At 37.2% G+C, this 20035-nt stretch overlaps 1 protein-coding gene across 1 annotated transcript in view; it reads left to right on the top strand.

Annotated features, from left to right (window-relative positions):
• Nucleotides 1–427: 427 nt before the first annotated feature.
• Nucleotides 428–20035, top strand: part of CENPF (centromere protein F) — a 36315-nt gene continuing 16707 nt past the window's right edge. The window contains exons 1-10 of the mRNA XM_059469560.1: nucleotides 428–645; nucleotides 1992–2188; nucleotides 3481–3596; nucleotides 6080–6171; nucleotides 8456–8720; nucleotides 10171–10373; nucleotides 13131–13256; nucleotides 14902–15030; nucleotides 16576–16698; nucleotides 19747–19882. Coding sequence (XP_059325543.1) covers nucleotides 484–645; nucleotides 1992–2188; nucleotides 3481–3596; nucleotides 6080–6171; nucleotides 8456–8720; nucleotides 10171–10373; nucleotides 13131–13256; nucleotides 14902–15030; nucleotides 16576–16698; nucleotides 19747–19882 — 1549 coding nt within the window. The 5' untranslated portion in view covers nucleotides 428–483. The remainder of the gene's footprint in view (nucleotides 646–1991; nucleotides 2189–3480; nucleotides 3597–6079; nucleotides 6172–8455; nucleotides 8721–10170; nucleotides 10374–13130; nucleotides 13257–14901; nucleotides 15031–16575; nucleotides 16699–19746; nucleotides 19883–20035) is intronic.

Below are 20035 nucleotides of genomic sequence, written 5' to 3'. Positions count from 1 at the left end.
CAGGCAGCCGCCCTGTCTGTGAGGGCAGCTCCCGCTGTCGTTGGTCTCTGGTTTTAGGTACTCAGAGATACCCCGAGCTCAGCCGTGTTGCTTTGAAAGTAAATAAAGAAGCGTTGCTGGAGCCTCCTACCGAGCCGTGTGTTTTGTTAAGGAGACGCCACCTCAGGTAGAGCTGTCAAATTCAGGTCTAAGGGTATAAACCTTGTTTATGCCAGGAGATTTGTTACAGCGAGGTTTTATGATCTGCTCTTTACTGCATACAAGTGTGTCAAAGTAGGCCTTCATGTTTTAAGGTGCTGCTTGGTGTTTAGATCAGGAAGCCTGTAAGATTGTGGAATGCTGTATTCTAATTGCTGCTGAGCTTAAAAGATGCAATTTTTTTTTAAAGGGACGCTTAGTTCACCTGTTGGAAGGTCTCATTGTAGTTATCTTTGTATTTCAGGCATAACACTCCATTGTATGTGAAACGAGAATCTGGCCAGTATGAGCTGGGCTGTGGAGGAATGGAAAGAGGGCCTGTCCCCCAGAGTCCTGCAGAAGATCCATGAGCTGGAAAGCCAAGTGGATAAGTTTAAAAAGGAGCGCCAGCAAAGGCAATACCAGCTAGAGACTTTGGAGGCAGCCTTGCAGAAACAGAAGCAGAAGGTAACCCAAAATGCCATTCTCCATGCCAAACACTGTCATAACAGTTTATTTTCTGGTAGTTGTTGTTAGGGAATGGGTTAGTGTTTTGCTTCTTCTCTGTGACTGAAAGGAAAGGTAGCATGGAATTATAAACTGTTCATCTTCATCTTACTTAATACTCATCATGTTCTTCTCTCTGTTTAGTTCTTTTTGGTTGTTAATATAATTCCTGCTTCCTATCTGTTTGGCATAATTGTCCATTTCTAGTTATTTATGTGTACTTTGAGGATTTTCTAGACCTCTTTATGGTTAGGAAAATAAACATTTTATTGTTATACTTGTTAAAATCCATGATAAGAACTGGGCCTATTTTATATACTAGAGCTGCACAGTTGGCAGCCTCTTCCTATTTTACCTTGCCTACAGATCCCTATAATCTTAGTTTGTTATTCCTTAGTCTTTTCCTTGTAGAGACTGGGGGTTTAGGATTTTGTGTTCCTTTTAGTTTTTTGGACTATAATTTTACACCTCATCTAACTCTACCCTGTCAGCCCTGTAACCAGGGGACTAAAGACCTGATTGGTAGTGTCCTGCCAAGTTTCAGGTCAGCAGTGACCCATTTGGTTCAATTTTGTTTTGTATTCTTTGACTACAGCTCAGAGACAATTTACAAAGGTTGCTTGTTACTCCCTTTAGATTGCTGCAACTTTCTAGGAAATCTTTAGCCTAGCAGTTTTCTTTGAGTTTCTTCTTGTGCGTTTTCAGGAAATTGTTTCAACCATTCCAAGGAGTTGCTCTAGTCCCCAAACAAAAAGAAAGGGGGCTTTAAAACTCTCAGAAGCAGCAGGTAATACAATTGTCAGTCAAAAGAACAACACTGTGCCAAAGATGATGCCCCTTGGATGTTCCTCCAGGGAGGAGAAGGACATCTTTTCTGCCAGACTCTGTCTTCAAAGCTGTGACCTTTAATGATTATTGTGCACACTTTGTGGAGTGAGCCAAGGCCTTGTGGCTGCTAAAGATAAGCTGGAAAGGGAAGTGAGATGATCAGTGAAGAATGTGGACTAATGATGATTATCAGATTGTTTAATTTTTTGAAGAGCTCATATCTCATTAATAAATAGAAATTGTTAATCTCACTGAGTTGAATTTTGGAAATGTGGGTTTTGTTCACACCCAGGAATATTTAAACAATGTGTACATTTGAGGTTTTTAGAGCTGTCAGGATTTTGAAGTGTGAGGAAGAAAATAACAGCATTGTGCTGAACCCACCACAATCATCTGAGCTTTGTGTTACTAAAATAATGAGTGCACCAAACTATAGAGAGGAGTTGATAATTTCAAAAATGTCTCTGTGTTCCAATTAGGTTGAAAGTGAAAAAAATGAATCTGCAATACTCAAAAGAGAAAACCAGAGCTTGATGGAATTGTGTGATAATCTTGAGAAAGCAAAGCAGAAAATTTCACATGATCTTCAAGTAAAAGAATCTCAGGTCAACATTCAGTCAGGTCAGCTGAATTCCTGCAAGAAGGATATTGAAAGGCTAGAACAAGAACTGAAAAGGTGAGGACTTGCTGTATGTCTCTAACATATTTACAATGGTTATTTCATAATTTTTTTTCCTCATGCCTCGTACATGTCCTAATAAAAGCAAATAAAGAGGAAGCTGTGTTGCTCTTTCAATTTTTCTTGTTTTGCTTTTTTTCTCTTTGATTTTTGTGAAAATCAAAGAGAGTTGAGGTATTTGACTGCTGTGACAAATAATGCAACACAATTTATAGCATGTAGAAATACCAACTTTGTGTAAGGAGTTGCTGAGATCCATCAGTGAAGAATCTGGTGAGATTCAACAGGGTTGATAGAACCCCACTGATGTTCTCTCTATCTGCTGTCAAATGTTGGGATAAAGAGACTGTGAGCTGAGGATATATGTGTTCCATTTATCTATTCCCAAAATTAAGTCTAGTTTGCTGAGTTTCCCCTTCCCATTATATTATTTATGTAACTGTTCATTACAAAATATCAGTTACTGCATGTACCTCATTCTTGGCCATTGTTTGTGATTTTGTATTTGTCTGCCTTTTGTTTGGTACATGATCATTTGCCACTTCATCCCAACTGATGGTCCTCTGGAAGAGGAGCTCTTGGCATTGAGCTGTAAAAGAGAGGGAAGATAAAAAGGCAAATGTGGAGTCACTGATGCAGTGGGCTACACCCTGGGGCTGTCATCAACCTGTGCTCACTGAGCAGGTCATAAGTTACTTTATGGCCTCTGAACTCCTTAGATGGTTTCATTGGATGCCTTGGTATCTTCAAACTCCCAAAATTCCCTCAAATGGGTTGTCTGCTGTGGTGTTTTGGGTAGTGATGTAAATGGAACACATGACAAATACGCTGCTGACTGGAGAGGTATTCCCTTGCATTTTGATGAAGTATGCATAGTTTTCTGCAAGTGTGCTGTATCAGCACAACTGAAAGTTGTGTTCCTGCCAGAAAGATGCTCGCTGAAGAGTAAGATTTGATATTCTCAGTGCTTACAGTTATTTGGGTGTGTTTAGCTGAACTACAGCTTCATACAGTAAGACCCCCAATTCCTTCTACTTGGGGTTTGATTTTGTTTTTTAGCTATGACTCCTGGGTAATTGATTAGCTATATTGAAACTCTAAATAAAATATGTCTTTTATAATTTTGTGTTGCACCACCTAAAAATTTTCAGTGGATGTGTCTTGACTTGATCTTTAAACTAAGTCCTTAGACTCATATAATTTGTTAGTGTATGTCAGGCTGTTAAAAATAGATAATTAACTTTTTAGTTTCCATTATTAACTTCTGCTGCTGCTTCTTTCCTAAACAGATGCAAATGTGAGCTTGAGAGAAGTCAGCAAACATTGACTGCAGGAGATGTATCATTCAGTGGCACTCCACAGAAAAATTGTACTGCTCCTTTAACACCAGTTCAAAGTAATAATGGTAAATGATCCTTTTCTTCATCCAGCACAGATGGTTGACTGTCAGTTTTCTTGGAAGGTTGAGTATTTTAAACACTACACTTGTACTGAGTTGCCTAGCCCCTCTCATGTAAGTTCACAGAATCACAGAATCACAGAATTTTCAAGACTGGAAGAGACCTATAAGATCATCTAGTCCAGCCGATGTTCTAACTGTTCAGCTAGATCATGGCAGCAAGTGCCACATCCAGTCTTTTTTTAAATTCTTCAAGGGATGATGCCTCTACCACCTCACTGGGTAAATGATTCCAGTTTCTGACCACTCTTTCTGTGAAGTATTTCCTTCTTACTTCTAACTTACATCTAGCTTGACGCAACTTGAGACTGTGTCCTCTTGTTCTATCCGTTGTCGCCCGGAGAAAGAGGCCGACCCCCAGCTCACTACAGCCACCCTTCAGGAAGTTGTAGAGAGTGATGAGGTCACCCCTGAGTCTCCTTTTCTCCAGGCTGAACAACCCCAGCTCCCTCAGTCGCTCTTCATATGGCTTGTGTTCCAAGCCCCTTATTAGTTTCGTTGCTCTCCTCTGGACACGCTCAAGTAACTCAACGTCCCTCTTAAAGTGAGGGGCCCAGAACTGGATACAATACTCCAAGTGAGGCCTCACCAGTGCCGAGTACAGGGGAAGAATGACCTCTCTGTTCCTGCTGGCCATACCATTTCTGATACTGGCCAGGATGGCATTGGCCCTCTTGGCTACCTGGGCACACTGCTGGCTCATATTCAATCGACTGTCAACCAGCACCCCCAGGTCCCTTTCCACCTGGGCACTATCCAGCCACTCCATCCCCAGCTTGTATCGGTACAGGGGATTATTATGGCCGAAGTGCAATACACGGCACTTGGACTTATTGAAGTTCATCCCATTTGATTCTGTCCATATGTCCAGCCGTTCCAAGTCTCTCTGCAGAGCCCTACACCCCTCTAGTTGATCTACACTCATACCCAATTTGGTATCATCAGCGAAACTACTAATAAAAGACTCTAAGCCCTCATCCATATCGTCAATAAAAATATTGAACAAAACTGGTCCCAACACAGAACCCTGAGGGACACCACTGGTGACTGGTCGCCAGCTGGATGTGACACCATTCACCAGCACTCTTTGGGCCCGGCCATCCAGCCAGTTTTGAACCCAGCAAAGGGTATTCCTACCCAGACCACGGCCAGCTAGCTTGTGTAGGAGTATGCTATGGGAAACAGTGTCGAAGGCCTTTCTGAAATCCAGAAAAACAACATCTACAGCCTTCCCTGCATCCACTAGCCGGGTTACCTGATCATAAAAAGTGATCAGGTTAGTTAGACATGATCTACCCCTCCTAAATCCGTGCTGGCTAGGTCTGATACCCTGGCCATCCTGCAAGTCTTGCATGATGGCACGTAATATGAACTGTTCCATTATTTTGCCAGGTATAGATGTCAGACTGACTGGTCTATAATTGCCAGGATCATCCTTTGCGCCCTTTTTGTGAATAGGTATCACATTGGCCAGCTTCCAGTCATCTGGAATCTCACCAGTAATCCACGACTGTTGGTAAATGATAGATGATAGAAGTTATTTTGAAAGCATCTCATTTGTAGTGCCCTAGGTTTAAATTTCAAAATTATTAGTACAGATTCAACACATCACAGACATTACATTTTTTCAATGCTGTATGGACATGGAATAGTAATAAAATATCCTTCAGTAGGCTGCAGCAATCTTTTGTATGCCTGTTCCTGGTGTCAGCTCTTCCCTTCATGTTGTGGGGAACAAATTCCTCCCTGTACCACAGGTATTTTAACTAAAATGCAGACAATAGTTAAATGTGCTATTTATTTGGAGAGGATTTTTTTGCACAGACTGTTACTGTATATGATAATCTACACAATTAATGCTCTATATCCATTTCAAAGCATCACTTCTTCAAATTAGGGACATCAAAAATATTTAAATGAACTGGAAAAACGACAGGAAGTTTCCTTAAGTGGAGAATTCTGTAGTCAGACACCCTTATGCTCTTTGTGCTGAAAAACTTTGATGTGTTCAATATATTATATGTGTTATTTACTTCTTTCAGTGCTATGAATGAATGTTCTGAGTTTGGCATCTCTGTCTTACTCCAGTGGGAAATCTGAGATAATCTCTTGCTCTTGTTCTTTTTACTTGCTTTATGCATATCTGTAAAGGGGTGCAGTTAGTGGCAATGTCAAGCATTCCACTAAGCATGGCACTTCTGAAAAAGGGAAAAGATTAAAATTATTAATTGATTAAAGTTTACCTAACTTTATTTAAAATTATATTTCTGGGGAGATATTTTCCTTTGAAAGCTGGAGTCTTAAATTCATTAAGATAATTGCATCCTAGAATATTTCAAGTCAGAAGGGACCCATAGGGGTAAGAAAACCTGGCTGGATTGGGTGAAAAACTGGTTGGACTAAGGCAGATATTCATCATGTCTTTGTAGATGCTAGGTTTGAAGAACTAGAAGAAAAATACAGGAAAAAAGTACAAGAAAATAAAGAGCTGGAGTTACAACTGAGAACCATCCAGCTTAAGGTAAGTATCTCTTAGGAATGGTTTGTGTGATATCTAAGAAAGTAACCACTGAGTGAACTTGGAAAATGAAATGGAAGACTAGTGAAAAATATTATGCATCACATAAAATATAATTTCAAAAGAAAAAGAGAGAGAATTAATCTGTGTTGAACTGCCGTTGAGAACTAATCTTAGAGAATTCAGAAAAGCCATCCTCTTTAAATAGCAAAGGAAAGGAGGACATTAAAAATGAGAACACATCCTTTACAAACTGGAAGTCTCCTGCAAGCAAGGACAAGATAAAACAGTGTCAGTTATGCCAAGTTAAATACTATATGATAATAAAATAGCCTTGAAAAATTTTGTGAGTAATAATTCACACCTAGAAAATAGAAACCCATAAATCTTTCAAGCATATATGAAGGAGGAACGGTGTTGGCTAATCTCTGAGAACAAGATGAATAAGATGTGAAAGCCCTCAAGGAAAAAAGCCATTGCAGAAAATGTGAAATAATTTTATCTTTGGTACTTACTATGTAAAGGTTTAAAAACTTTTCCATGTCAGAACCTTTTTTTGAATCTGTGGCACAGCCTCAAATTGGAAATCAGAAGTAGTCTTAAATTAGATTGATAAAATGGATAGTAATTTAAAAAAAATCACCAGATACAGAGAATATTTTCCCATTAATTCATAGGGCACTGCAGTGTGGGACTGTTTAATCACTGTGATGTGCAATGTTGCCTTATTCTTCCCTTGACACTGGAAGGGGACAAGGATGATGGTATTAGAGAAAAACACTTCCAATGCTGCTTCTTGGAAATACAATTTAGTCAGCCCAACATTTTGTCCTGGGCAAATTGTTAGAAACATGACACAATATGTTTATTGAAGCATGTGTAGGCGTATGGAGAAAAGGTCAACATTTGCTGATAAAGGCAAATCATGCCTCATATTTCAGACCTTTTGGGGGTTTTCTTTTAAGAGCAAATCATAAAATACATAAGTCAAGTGCAACTCAGTGTAATGTTGTTGGATATACACTGATGAAAGGGAAAAAATTGGCTAAAGGGAGTTCTTGCAAGTTTAAAGGAAAAGATTGAGTGCAGAGTGGCAAAAAGTGGTCCATTTTTACTGGGGAATGGTGAGCAGAGGAGCCTGAAAAGGCTTAGTAAAAAGACCTGTGCTATTCAGCATATTGATTCATGTTCTGAAAAAGAGTTAAATAATAGAGTTTAATACCTCACAGTATTTTGTAACACTTGCAATAATTAAACATAATTTGAAAAAGGTATACCTGATACATTCAGACTTCTAGTCTATGATTCCAGGAAGCATTTGTTTGTCATTGTGGCTAGTTCTGGATTCAAACTTCTGTCTCAGAAACTGTAAATTTAAATGGCATCTAGGGGAAATGATTACCACATGCATGATTAGTTTTCTTTTCCTCTTTGTTAACAAGTTATTTTACAGAATTGGACACAGCATTCTGGACAATGTAATATAGATTTTTGGTCTTGGCACAGCTGTTCCTAGATAACAGCACATTCTCTGGTTTGACTGAGAAGTCACACTGGGTATTACATGGTTTAGGGATTTAGTTTAAGAAAAAGTAATTCAAATGAGCTGCATTTCAAAATCCAGTTAAAAAAGCAATAGGGGCTTTACTGTTTGTGGTTTTGTTTGTTTGGGGTTTTTTTCACTTAAGAAAGAGGAAAAAGGTGTCATTTTTTTTCTCGGTGTAGTTTTTCTATGGGAAAATATTGAAAGCTTGTACCTGGCAGATTTTATTATAGAAATTTTGGAGTACTCTGTTTATAAGTTTAAATAATTAAATGTGTTTCGAATTTACCTGTGGTTCTCCAGTAGAAGTAAATGTTGGTCAAATATCAGATATGTTAATCTAGACTTCTCGGTTTTATTTTTTTTGCAACTTACTTGTCTTCACTTGCCTGTAAAAATGTAGGCTTTGATTTTTTAAAATATTGGAGTTTAAAAACTCCTCTTTAAAAAACTAAAAATGTATGTATGTTACTTGTAAAGATACACAGATCAAAATTCTTTTTTTGACATCCTGGTTTGTATTTATAAATAGCAGCTATGCTTGGAATCTTGGGCTGAAGTTATTTAATTTACATAGCATAAAAATTAATGCTATGTATCAGGGCTTTGCACTGGTGAGTGCTGCGATGTTATAACTATGTGGAATGATGATGACCTATTAGCTATTAATGTTAAATTAGTTCTTTTGTTTTATGTTGATAAGGAACTGTGTGAAGGTACATTCTTTTCTTTTTTTGGACACAGAAAATAAACCAGCCTCATCCTCAAAGCTCTTTGAGTCACAGAGAGATTGCTCGGCATCAGGCTTCCTCATCTGTGTTTTCATGGCAACAGGAAAAGGCACCTTCTAGAAACCCAGAAACACCTGCAAGGGGAAGTTCTGCAGCATCCTCCTTTCCTTGGGATAAAGAAACCAATTCAACTCAATCAGAGAAGAACGAGTTTGACAACAGCTTTGCTGAGAACTCAAATTCCTCCCTCATGATCCAGCTAAGGGCACAGAACCAAGGTATCTGATGCATTTCTTTAAGACCCAGAGGCAGTCTCCTATATGGTTTCATGAAAGCTGGTTTGCAGATAGAAGCAGGCTATTGAAATTAGTGCTTTAGCAAGGAAAAGAGAAAGATACTTGCTGTTGCCTTTGGCAGCTGGCCCTGTTGGCTGCTGGTGTATTTTCAGTGATCAGTCATACACAGAGATTACACAAGCTGTAGTATCTTTTGCATAAGGGATATGAGAATTAGAAGGGAGCAGTTTGTATTTTTGGGCTGAGTAGAGGACATTATCTGAAAGGAAAAAATGCTTTTTTCCATTAATCCCATTAATCCTGGAACAATCTTCTTAAAACAGCTAAAAATCCTCTTCAGGATTTCATTGAGTTTAATTATATTTTAATTATAAATTTATATATATTTATATAATTATAAATTTAATTATATTTTCTCCTTATTTTTCTATGTTATTGATACTTTTGACTGAGCAGTAATGTCTTAAAAATGTGATGATTGAACATGCTTAGTGCATGACTGAGTTGGTCCATGATGGACGCTACTGGAAGCACAAAATGAAGTGCAATCAAAACCCAAGATGTGGTCTTGTATTGCACATACTGACATGAAGAAATAATCATTCCTGATAGTTTTAAGAAAGGAAATAGGTGGTTTGTTGTGGATTTGTTGAGCATTCACTTGAGCCTGCTATTTGTACGCTTTGGACAACTTTTCCACTGTTCTACAAGTCTCCAAACTCTTCATTCAAATACTTCACATACAGCTTCAGTTCTGGTGGCTTTTTCAGCTTGGAAGCCATACAAATTCAGAATCAGGAAGACAGGACTTCTTTTAACAAAAAACCCACAAACCCAGATAATATTAAATCTGGATAATACTTCCTGTAGCTGACTTACATTTTCTGCTGTGAATTCTGTTTCTACTGTGTTGTGATTTTTGGAAGATAAACTCTTACTGATCTATACTGTGAGAATCTTAGTTTGTCTAGTTTTATATGTATGCAGTTTTGAGACAGGAAAAAGATTAAAATACAAAATGGGACATTTACAGTTACCAAATAGTTGAAAAGTATTTTGGAAGCACAACATTTTTTTGTATTTTGTGCTAAGGAAATGCTTGTAGTGGATATACTTATAAAAAAAAATGTAATCGTTATTTCAGGTGACATGTTTCTGCATGTTTAAAAACAATAACAAAACCAAAAAAAATAAGCCAGCAGGAGGAACAAATTGTCTTTGCCTTTGCAACGCTTGTTCCTGAGCTCTCATGTTTGTGCTCTTAGGAGACAGCTAAAACTTGTCTTAACTTGCTGAAAATTGTACAGGGTGTCTGCCTGTGCCAGGAAGTTGGGCTGTTATCAAACATTTTAAATAGGAAGTGGAAGTGTGTTGGAAGAGGTGCCTTCCAAAGCAGAAAGTATCCTTAATCTTTACTGTTTTTTAAATTCAGAACTAAATTCCATTATTAAAGACCTAGAACAGCAATTGCAAGCTCAAGAAAAACTGAAGAGGTCCTATATGAATAAACATCAAGAGACTGAACTGGAGCTGGACAGATTGAAGTTGGAATTAACTGAGAAGGATAAAATTCTGAACAAAACAAGAGATAAACTGACTCAAACGAGTACACAACTTGATCAAGCTACCACTCAGGTAAAATGTTGTCTCACACATCTTCTGACTGTCCTTACAATTCATTGTCAGTATTCCTATGTGTCAGTTTGCAGCCATTTAGTAAGAATCAAGGTTCTCAGATTAAGTTTCTCGAGAGTTTACTGAGGATCAAGTTTTGAGAAGTATATGCTAGTTTGATATGTATTATATGTAAAAACATTAATGCATGTAAGCAATTGCCCATTTTCTGGAAAGTTCTTACACCACCTGAAGAAATAACTTTCATACTCTGTTAAGATTGACTCAAATTCTGAAAAATATTTCCTGATCAAGTTGCATAGAGCAACAATGACATCTGGTGGCAAGTTTTGACCTGAAAAAGACTGTCACATCTTTGGCTGAAAATCAGAATTTGCTGCTTATACTGCAGGATGATGTGGGGGCATAGTCCTTGTGTTGTAAATTGCTTGTTTTAAATAATGTCTAGGTAAAAATACAATGCAAGATTAAGAACATATGCAATTTATAAATGAGATTTCACAGCCTAATCCTAGGGAGTTTGAATTCATAGTAAAAATCAAGAGAATAGTACACTTGCTTGGTCAAGAATTTACAGAGTGTATGTAAGTAAATACACATAAAAATCTGAAATAGTTCAGATTTTTGCTCGTAATCAAAAGGAGAATGCCAGCCTTTAAAGTAATTTAAACTGCAGAAGGTAACAAGTGTTTTCCTTGATTAATCAAGTTGCATTACCTTCCTAAGGTTCCTTTTCACAACACTTAACAAATTTGAAATTAGTGCACAGATGTCATAATTCCTTGAATCTTCATATTTTCAAGAATTTAAAAGAATCTTCTATCTTTTAATCTTTTTTTCTCTACTAGTGATTCATCTACAGTATAGGGAAAAAGATGTTTCTGTGTGTGTCTTCCCTGGGTAGAATAACTATCCATGTTTGTCAGCAAGTTTCTGCATGCTACTTAAGTACATTGGTGAGCTAATGTTTCCCACAACTCCTGTATTGGCCCTTAAAAAATAAACCTTTGCATGTAAACCTTGATCACTCTGCCTTCTCAGAGAGACAGCAACATTTGCCTGTTGATAATTCTGTGAGGAACTAGTTTAGGGGAAGTGGGTGAGGGAAAATCAAACACCTGACGTAGTCCCTTGACTTGATAAAGGCACTGTCATCATGGTGAGTTTGTGAGAAGACATAGCTGACCCAGTCTGACAGCTCAGTTCTCTGTAAAGGGCTTAATTTTAATTTATTTGATTCAACTTCCTAAAGATTAGGGTATTATGTTTTTAATTTTCCCTTGTTTAATTTCTATGGGTTTAAGAGAGTGGAATTGTTTTACTAAAGAATCAAAGGGCATTAAAAGCAGCCCAAGAGAAGGGGTTGCATGTTCACAGCAGTGAACATGCCTGAGTAAGCACAAGGGGAAGTGGGACTTGTCACCATGGGAATTGATGTTGAGCCCATCCTTTAGGTGCAGAGCATCTTGCCCCAGAAGGTTCCTTTGGTCCTGCCATCTGAAGGTGACTCCTTTCTGTTCTGTTTCTTCTTTCTTGCCCTGGAATTGGATCTCTGCCTGCCCACTCTGGACTTTGAAAATAGAACTGTGTTGAGATTTTACACTTAGTTTGTGCCTTGTAGCCTGAATTTAATCTTGGCAACCTCCCTTGTACACTTCTCTGTCACTGGTACTATTCCCAGACCTCAAGCCCAGCACCTCTGTGTTTTCAAGTATTTTCACTCCTTGAGAGATCTGCAGCCTTTCTGCAATCACCTTTCCACGTGATCTTATGGAAATTCACAGTCCCAGCAGTTTCTGCCTAATACCTGACATCCCAATACAACTACCTGCTTCTTATGTTCTTATGTCTACTGTTTCATTTACTCAGCAAACAGCTCTTGTTGCTGAAGAAAGAATGTCCCATTCACCCTTTGTCATTTTTTCTTACTCTCTGGGGGAAATAAAGTATTTATTTTGCATTAACAGATTTGGTCTGGAGTAAAGTTTACATTTTTTTTTGTTCAGGAAGTTAGGTGAACAGTGTTTTACTCTCTTGGATGACATAATATTGACATAATCAACTGAGTTAAATAAGTTAGTGTGGAGGTGAACATAGACATAGCTTGCTGGTTTTTGGGGGTTTTTTAAAGTTTAAATTGCAAAAAATACTGTTATTATAAACTAAGATATTTTCTTCTTATTTCTGTCCAAATCAACTTGCTGAATCACTCTGAAATCTGGTGGAATATCCATTTATTTTCAGTCTAAACATGTAGTTGCTTAGCAGTTAGCAGTTGTTCTTTAGTTGGTAGCAACCTGAGGTACTGAAAATGCAATATATTCCTAGTGCCAGATGTAGCATTGTTCTGCAGACTGTCAAAAACATTGATTTTCTAATTGTCAAAATATATATAAAGATATAATCTAAAGATGTATTTATTATTGTGTGTGTACACTAAAAAATACACATTGTATTTATTATTGTGTGTGTACTCTCATGTATACACATACACACTTAATACATAATATATTAAAGTATATATACTCCTCCTATACATACACACACATTCTCACTAAGATAAAGAAGAATGAATGAGTTTTGTACTTTGGATTACTAAGAATTTATATGGTACCAGCTGAAGTTACTGTGGTTATATGAATGCTAGAACAATTGTTGTAGCTGACAGCAGTGAACTTATTGTGTGAGAGCTTATATATTTAAATGAAACACCACTTGCACCTTTAACACTTACGATTGATAACTAAATTGTTATAGGTCCAAATGTTGGAGCAAAAGGTGAAGCGATTGTCAAAAGAACTGAATTGCCAGAGACAAAATGCTGAGAGCGCTCGTCAGTCTTTGGAACAGAAAATAAAGGCCAAGGAAAAAGAATACCAACAGGTAAGACAAGAGAACTTTTAACTTTGACTTCTTGAGGGGATGAAATTACTTGGCTTATGCTGTGTATCTGATTTTCTGTTAGTTGCAATCACATTTGACAGAGAGGTAAAAGTTGCAAAGGTAATTGAAAAAATGGAAAACAAACATTGCAATAGTAGGGATAGTATTCACTGGAAAATAGAGAATATGTGTGAGAGATAGAATGAGATGCAAATCCATGAGAAACTAGGCTCCATTTTTCATAAAATTATGTACATGTGAGCTCAAACTTAGTAACCAACTCAATTATTTCTGTGGAATTTGAGTTAATTTTGCTTGCATTTCACACAGAAGAAAATAATTTCTTTTTAGTATTTTATCTCTATTATTCTAATTTTGGTTCATGCTCATATGGTGTTAATATAGTCAATTAACATAAGTGTCTTTCATTTCCTTCATGCCAGCTCTTGCAGAGAGAAGTAGAGCACTATGCCTGGAATTTTTCTCCAATGAACTTATAGTTAGTATTAACAGCATTAATACTGATTTGGAATAGGGCTAAACTCTTTGTATTTTTCTTTTTAAGCTTAATAAAGTAATCAGTGTTAGGAAATCCAAGGCACAGGTTCAGAAGTGGGAGTGCTATTTCAGATGGGCTTTTTAAGTTTGCTTTAGGGATTGAATGTAAAGGCATTGCCCTGAGGAAGACTGCTTGTTGTGTCAAATGTTTAACCTGAAACCTTTTCTCTAAGGTATGTCCAGACAGATAAAATAATCAGCAGGGAAGTGCTGGTGGGGTAGCCAATAAACAGTGCTGCTACTAGCACTCTTGAATGAAAAAGTGGTTTTACAAAGTCTGTTAGTCAAGATGCTACCTTAGGATCTCAAACTGATACTGAACCTTGTCTAGAAGTGGTAAATTGGGACAACTGATCTTTGCATTTGAATAGTTGTAGCATCATTATATTAATCAAAAGATGGGTTGAAGGCCTATAAACCTTATGTCCAGGTTTTTTCCTTTTTTTAGTTAGCTAAATAAAGGCCTTCATAAAATTAATATGTTAGCCCACATACTGCCATTCTAAATTATTCAGCAAGGCCATTAATTAAGAAGAACTTTTTTTCTGCAGTGGTTAGGATCTGTGAGCTGTTACAGGTTCATAAAATGTTTGTTTAATGTTCATTTATTTATAATATTAGTCTGTCACGTCCTATTTAAAGGCTCTGTTTTGCATCTTCTTGCAACAAAATTTGTGTAACATTGTGAGAAAAACCCTAACTTATAGTATGGTAAATAATAGCAGAGATGAACTTCTCTACTTGTACTGTAATCTAATTCTAATATGAAATATACCTTTAGTGTGAAAATTTTTAACAATATTGATTCTCTTACTTTTGGATTCAATTTTTTCCCTTTCTGTGACAGGAATGTTACAGTAATTAAGTTCTTGAGCAGATGACATAAATTGGGTTAGTGTCATTCTTGCCTATGTGGCATTTGCCTCATGAATTAAAGCTGTGTTTAAACTGTTTGCTGTGTAAGACAAGTGTCCCTGAGCAGGGAGTACCTACTGATAAAAATCAGTTGTTATTTCTGCAGTAATCAAAATAGAGGCATTTTGTGGTCATGTGTTTATTTCTTTGCTTCTCTGCCACTGTGTTCTAGGAACTCTCTTGTCAGCAGCGTGCCTTGCAAACACTGGATCAGCAGTGCAACCAGATAAGAAACAAACTGAACCAGGAGCTACAGCAAGCCAAAAATGACTTCAATGTTCTGCAGGCAGAATTTGACAAAGTAGGCTTTTTTAGCATTAAAGTCCACTGCTAGAGTAGAATTTAGTTGTCACAACAGCACTGTAATTATACATAAAGCAAAAAAATAATTCATGTGGTGTCTTGTATGAATGTTTTTACAGTATATATTAGATGTTCTGATAGATATTCTTACCAAAATAGATAGATATTCTTACTAAAATATTATATATTTACATGTGAATTATAGACTTTTAAAAGTTTGTGACTAGTCCACTTCTCACAGGGAAGGAAGCGTAAATGCAGGCAGTGCAGGTAAAATAAATCTGAGAAAGGAGCATCTAAGGCTGACCACTTTATGAAAAAAACCAAAACAAAACCCAAAGAACCACCATGCAGAGGTGTAGTTTGATGGTAGAGATACTGACCAACAGGTCAGTAGTCCTTTGAAAAAACAGTCCCATTTTCATATACACTACCTATGCCCTCCTCATGTGATCCTGGAGAGAGCTGATAGAGGAGATAAAAAAGCAAAGAAAATATTACATTTAAATTAGCATATGTGTATGCAGAACCAAATGTTTGCTATCAGTTTAACTCCCTGAACTGGTTCTCCACCAAATCAGATGAGTGTTATGGCTTGTGTAAGGAAGATCAGTATGAAGGAGCTCTTCCCCAGCTTTGGCAGCAGGTACCTATTAAAACACATCAGTTGTCACAAACTCCCAATTTTCAGTAGTTTAAGAAGTAGCACAAGCCTCAAGAGTGGGTGACCAGAAAAAAGGAATGTTTATAAGCCTCCTAAAACCCTTGAGCTCAAGAGTAACTGATTTTCTAAAAAGGGCCACATGTTCTTGAAAGTGGTATTGAGAAGCCCCATTTGCAGGCATCCTAAACTGAAACATCATTTCTAAAACTGCCAACAGATTTCTTGCAGTCTTGTTTTATTTTAGAAATATAGCTATGGGGCTACATTCAGTCAAAAGTTTTTACTGGAGGCTTCTTTATTATATGCATATTCTTTTGTATATGCTTACTGAAAAATTGATTAAATTGAGAGGACAGTAAGTGCCTTTTCAAAGAAAGGTAGTTTACTTGATGACCTCGGAATAGATTTTTTTTTTTTTGACCCACTAGTGTCATTTCCTTCCTTTTCAATCTGGAGTGTTTTAGAACTCTTTTGAAAGACTTAAAACCTGTTCATTTTTAAAAAAATCTGTGTCAACAGAGCTGTAATTGCAGTTATGATCCTGACTTTGATTCCCACAGCTTAGCAAAAAGCCAGTTGTATTTCAATCTCATTTCTGTCCTACAGATATCATTGTGGTGATGTAGCTGCAAGTTGGATGAATTAATCTTGTTTCAGACAGTCTAGAAAATGATGTATTTTAGAGAAATCCCATCTTTTTGGTCAGAAGCAAAGGAGTGGAAAGGCAAACAGCAACTTTTTTCTAAACACCAGTAAAGCAACTCTTGGGTTCAGGGTGGGATAAAATAATGTAGTTTCGTTTTGTAGCAGAATATTGAGTTCAACAACTGGAGTTTAAAAAAGGAAGTTGTTCCTGTGATTACAACATTGGTTTTCCAGGTAACGGCAGCAAAACAACGCTTGGAACACGACACTGGTGATCTCACCCAGAAGCTGTGCAGAGCAGAGCAGACTTTATCAGCAGCACAGGCTAAGGAAGCTGACCTGACAAGAAGCTTTCAGGTGAGCAATGCTGAGGAGTATTTGGCAGAATTAATACCATAAATCAGCAATTTGTAAACACTTGATACTCTGGAGCATGTGCTCACAATTGTGTTTTTCCCCATAAACAATCTTTAAACACTTTTGTGGACCATCTTAATAACTCATCCTAGTTGTAACAAAAAATGAGGCCTTCCCTAACATCATGGAAATCAGTGCAGTTTCTGGAGTTAGGATTCATGGCTGTAATGCTGATGATGTGGTTCTAGTTCATGTTGGACTTACTTTTAAAAAAAATGAATTGTGTTTCAAGAGATGCTTGCTTTGGGTTCTGAAATAAAAGTCAAATAGTAAATACATGTTTGATTTTGAAAGTAAATTCTAGAATCATTGACTGCTGCTTTGATTCATACTGTTAAACACAGTGACTTTGTACAAGTATTATTTCCTCTTTTAAAAAATGCATCTGTCTTAGAATAAGATAGTCCAATAAATATGCAATATTGGAAAAACTTTCTCCCAAATGAAGGTAATTTCAGAGAAGTTTCTGTATGCTTTAAACATGCAGAAAGCTTTTCACTTTAAAGTCTCCTCTGTCTTCTCAGTTACATTGTTTTGCTTTGGTGGCAACCAGAACAGCTGCACTTGAAATTGTTCCAGTTTTGCCACTGGAGACCTCTCGATGCAAATTTTATCCTTTATTTGGAGAATCAACAGTAAGTAGGAAAACCAGCTGGATACCTGTGTAATCAGTGTTGCAATTTGGTTTTGTTAAACACTCTCATTTTGCTTGTTACCAGTTGTCATCAGCAGATATAAAATAACCTGGTATAGTCTCTGCCAAAAAATTACATTCAAAATTCTCAGCAAAAGTCCAGATTAAAATAGTGAATTTTGTTCAGATTGTCACAAACATTTGTAGGGGTTTAGTGTAGTGTAAAAAATTTAGGTACATTTTTGCTGGTAGATTGCAATGTCTGAGAACATTCCCAGCTATTGGAATGTGACTGTTGCTGGAACAGCACTTTGCATGGTTTTGGCCCAGCTGACTGACTCTCTCTCATACATTGACTTGTTGAGCAAGTCCAGAGGAGGCCACCAAGGGCATGATCAGATGAATGGAGCACCTCTCCTACGAGGAAAGGCTGAGAGAATTGAGTTTGTTCAGTCTGGAGGAGAAAAGGCTTTGGGGTGACCTAATGGTGGTCTTCCAGTTTCTGAAAGGAGCCTATTAAAAAGATGGAGAGAGACTATTTACAAAGGCATGTAGTGACAGGACAAGGGGAAATGATTTCAAACTAACAGAGGGTAAGTTTGTATTAGACACTAGGAAAAAATTCTGTACCCAGTCTAGCAAGGGAGGCTCCCGCCCATGGCAGGGAGGTTGGAACTAGATGACCTTTAAGGTCTCTTCCAACCCAATGTATAATTCTATGGATATTGGGAATGTTTGCACCAAAATGAAATAATTGGACCTTTTGTGGAGAGCTTGGTTCAAACATGGCTTAAAGAAAGAGGCCATGAAAATATACAGCTGATGGAAAAGTAAAAAGCAGCCATAAAGCAGCAGTTCCCAAGTCTTTTTCTGTAAATAATTAGGTTCTCAGGCACATTTTTTATAAACAGCAGGATTCTCAGTCTTCTCATAACAGGTAAACATTCTGTCCTTGGCTGCTCTGGGAACAGATATGAAGGTTTTGAGAAGTTTTCATATCACGGTGAGAACACAAATCTTGGTTTCAATAAACAAACCACAGGTATTGTAAACAAAAGGAGGGGTTAGAGTTTTCTCTGTAGCCTATCGTGAGCTCGGATTTTGCAATATGCATGAACTTAATTAACACTGTTATAAAAAGTGACTGATTGGATCAATAAATTGGAGTCGATGCTCATCAATCGTATGGTCGTCTCCCTTCACTTCAATAACCTTTCAGCCATTTTAATTCCTTAAACTTGTTTTTCTTTCCATAGACCACCCTAGGTTTTGTAATGAATGGCTTAGTTTAATTCATGTACTTGCATTGCAGCTTTGAATGCAAGGGGTTTAGATGCTTGGACATCTTGGACAATTTATTAAGATTGCTAGAAAGCTTATTAATTAAATTTATATGTGACTGGATTTTTTATTTAAGGTGTGGGTAGGGAAGGCTGTGAGTAGAAGGGAAGACAACTGTTAGTGACAGTGACAGTTTTAATCATGTTCTGAGGGTAATTTATTTATGTTGTTGCAAAAACAACCCTGCCATGCCAGCAAGCTTTTAATTTTTCCATTCAGACCTTTCCATTTCTTGAGCTTGGCTTTTGTGAATCCTATGCCCATCTGCTAGTAGTAAATGGATGAATAATTGACAGTCTGTTTCCATTTGGACCATGCCAGTTCCATGGCATCTGTTGTCCAGGGCACAGGAGTTTGGAGAACAAGGATGAGTCTCTTTAGAAGAACTTGAATTTTGTTTCCTGGGTGCCATGTAGTTACACAGTGTTCTTTGGTGGTAGTCATAGTGTGTTCTCTTTGCTTGTTTGGAGTTTTTAAAAATGAATTTATTTGAAAGAAAGTGCTTTTAATTGCAAAACAACCATCTGAAAGTGTAAGCACTTCTAAATATAAATTGGCCTGTGTTGCCATGTTGTTGATGTTCAGTGGAAAGAGAATTTGTCTCTACATGAGATGGCAGGTGAAATCTGATCTACACATTTCATGTTAATTTTGATGCCATTGCAGGGATTTGTTTACTGAGCTACTTTGGAAAAGTAGCCTGACTTAATCAGCTCAGATTTTGTTGAATCTGTCCTGTTCCATCTCTTTCTGTGAAATCATGTGGAGCTGTTTGTTCTGTGCTAAGAGGTGATGCTGACTGCATCAACTGGCAGCATCTCTCTGATGTTGTCAATTCGCTAAGAATAAAAAATTCAGCTTATGTTTCCAAGCAATGCTTAGGAACCCAGGCATGGATTCCCAAAGTCTTAACAGGATCTAGTGGAATATTTTTACTTTGATTTAAATGAACTGAGTCTGTTGATCTCCTTATCAATTTACATGAAATATGGCCTTATTTGGTTTTGGTTTAGGAAGTGAAGCAGGAGAAAAATCTTCTCAATTGTCAACTTGAAAAGAAATCACGAGAGATCCACCACCTTGAGGAAGAACTAAATATGATCAAGCAATCTCTAAAGCAAAGCCAAAATCTTGCAGAAGAGATGAAAAGTGAGTTATGATATTAAATTTACAGAACCGTTTCTGGATGTTTCCTGCAATGCTGTAAGTTTCATTGTGAATTAAGTAAAGAGTTTCTGCTGAGGAACATGATTAGTGTTTTTTAAGAACATTGAATTTGTTGTCAATGAAAATGAGTTTTTT

Source organism: Ammospiza nelsoni, chromosome 3 (assembly GCF_027579445.1).
Source record: "Ammospiza nelsoni isolate bAmmNel1 chromosome 3, bAmmNel1.pri, whole genome shotgun sequence".
In the NCBI taxonomy this organism is placed as follows: Eukaryota; Metazoa; Chordata; class Aves; order Passeriformes; family Passerellidae; genus Ammospiza; species Ammospiza nelsoni.
This window is presented reverse-complemented; position numbering and strand designations above follow the sequence as displayed.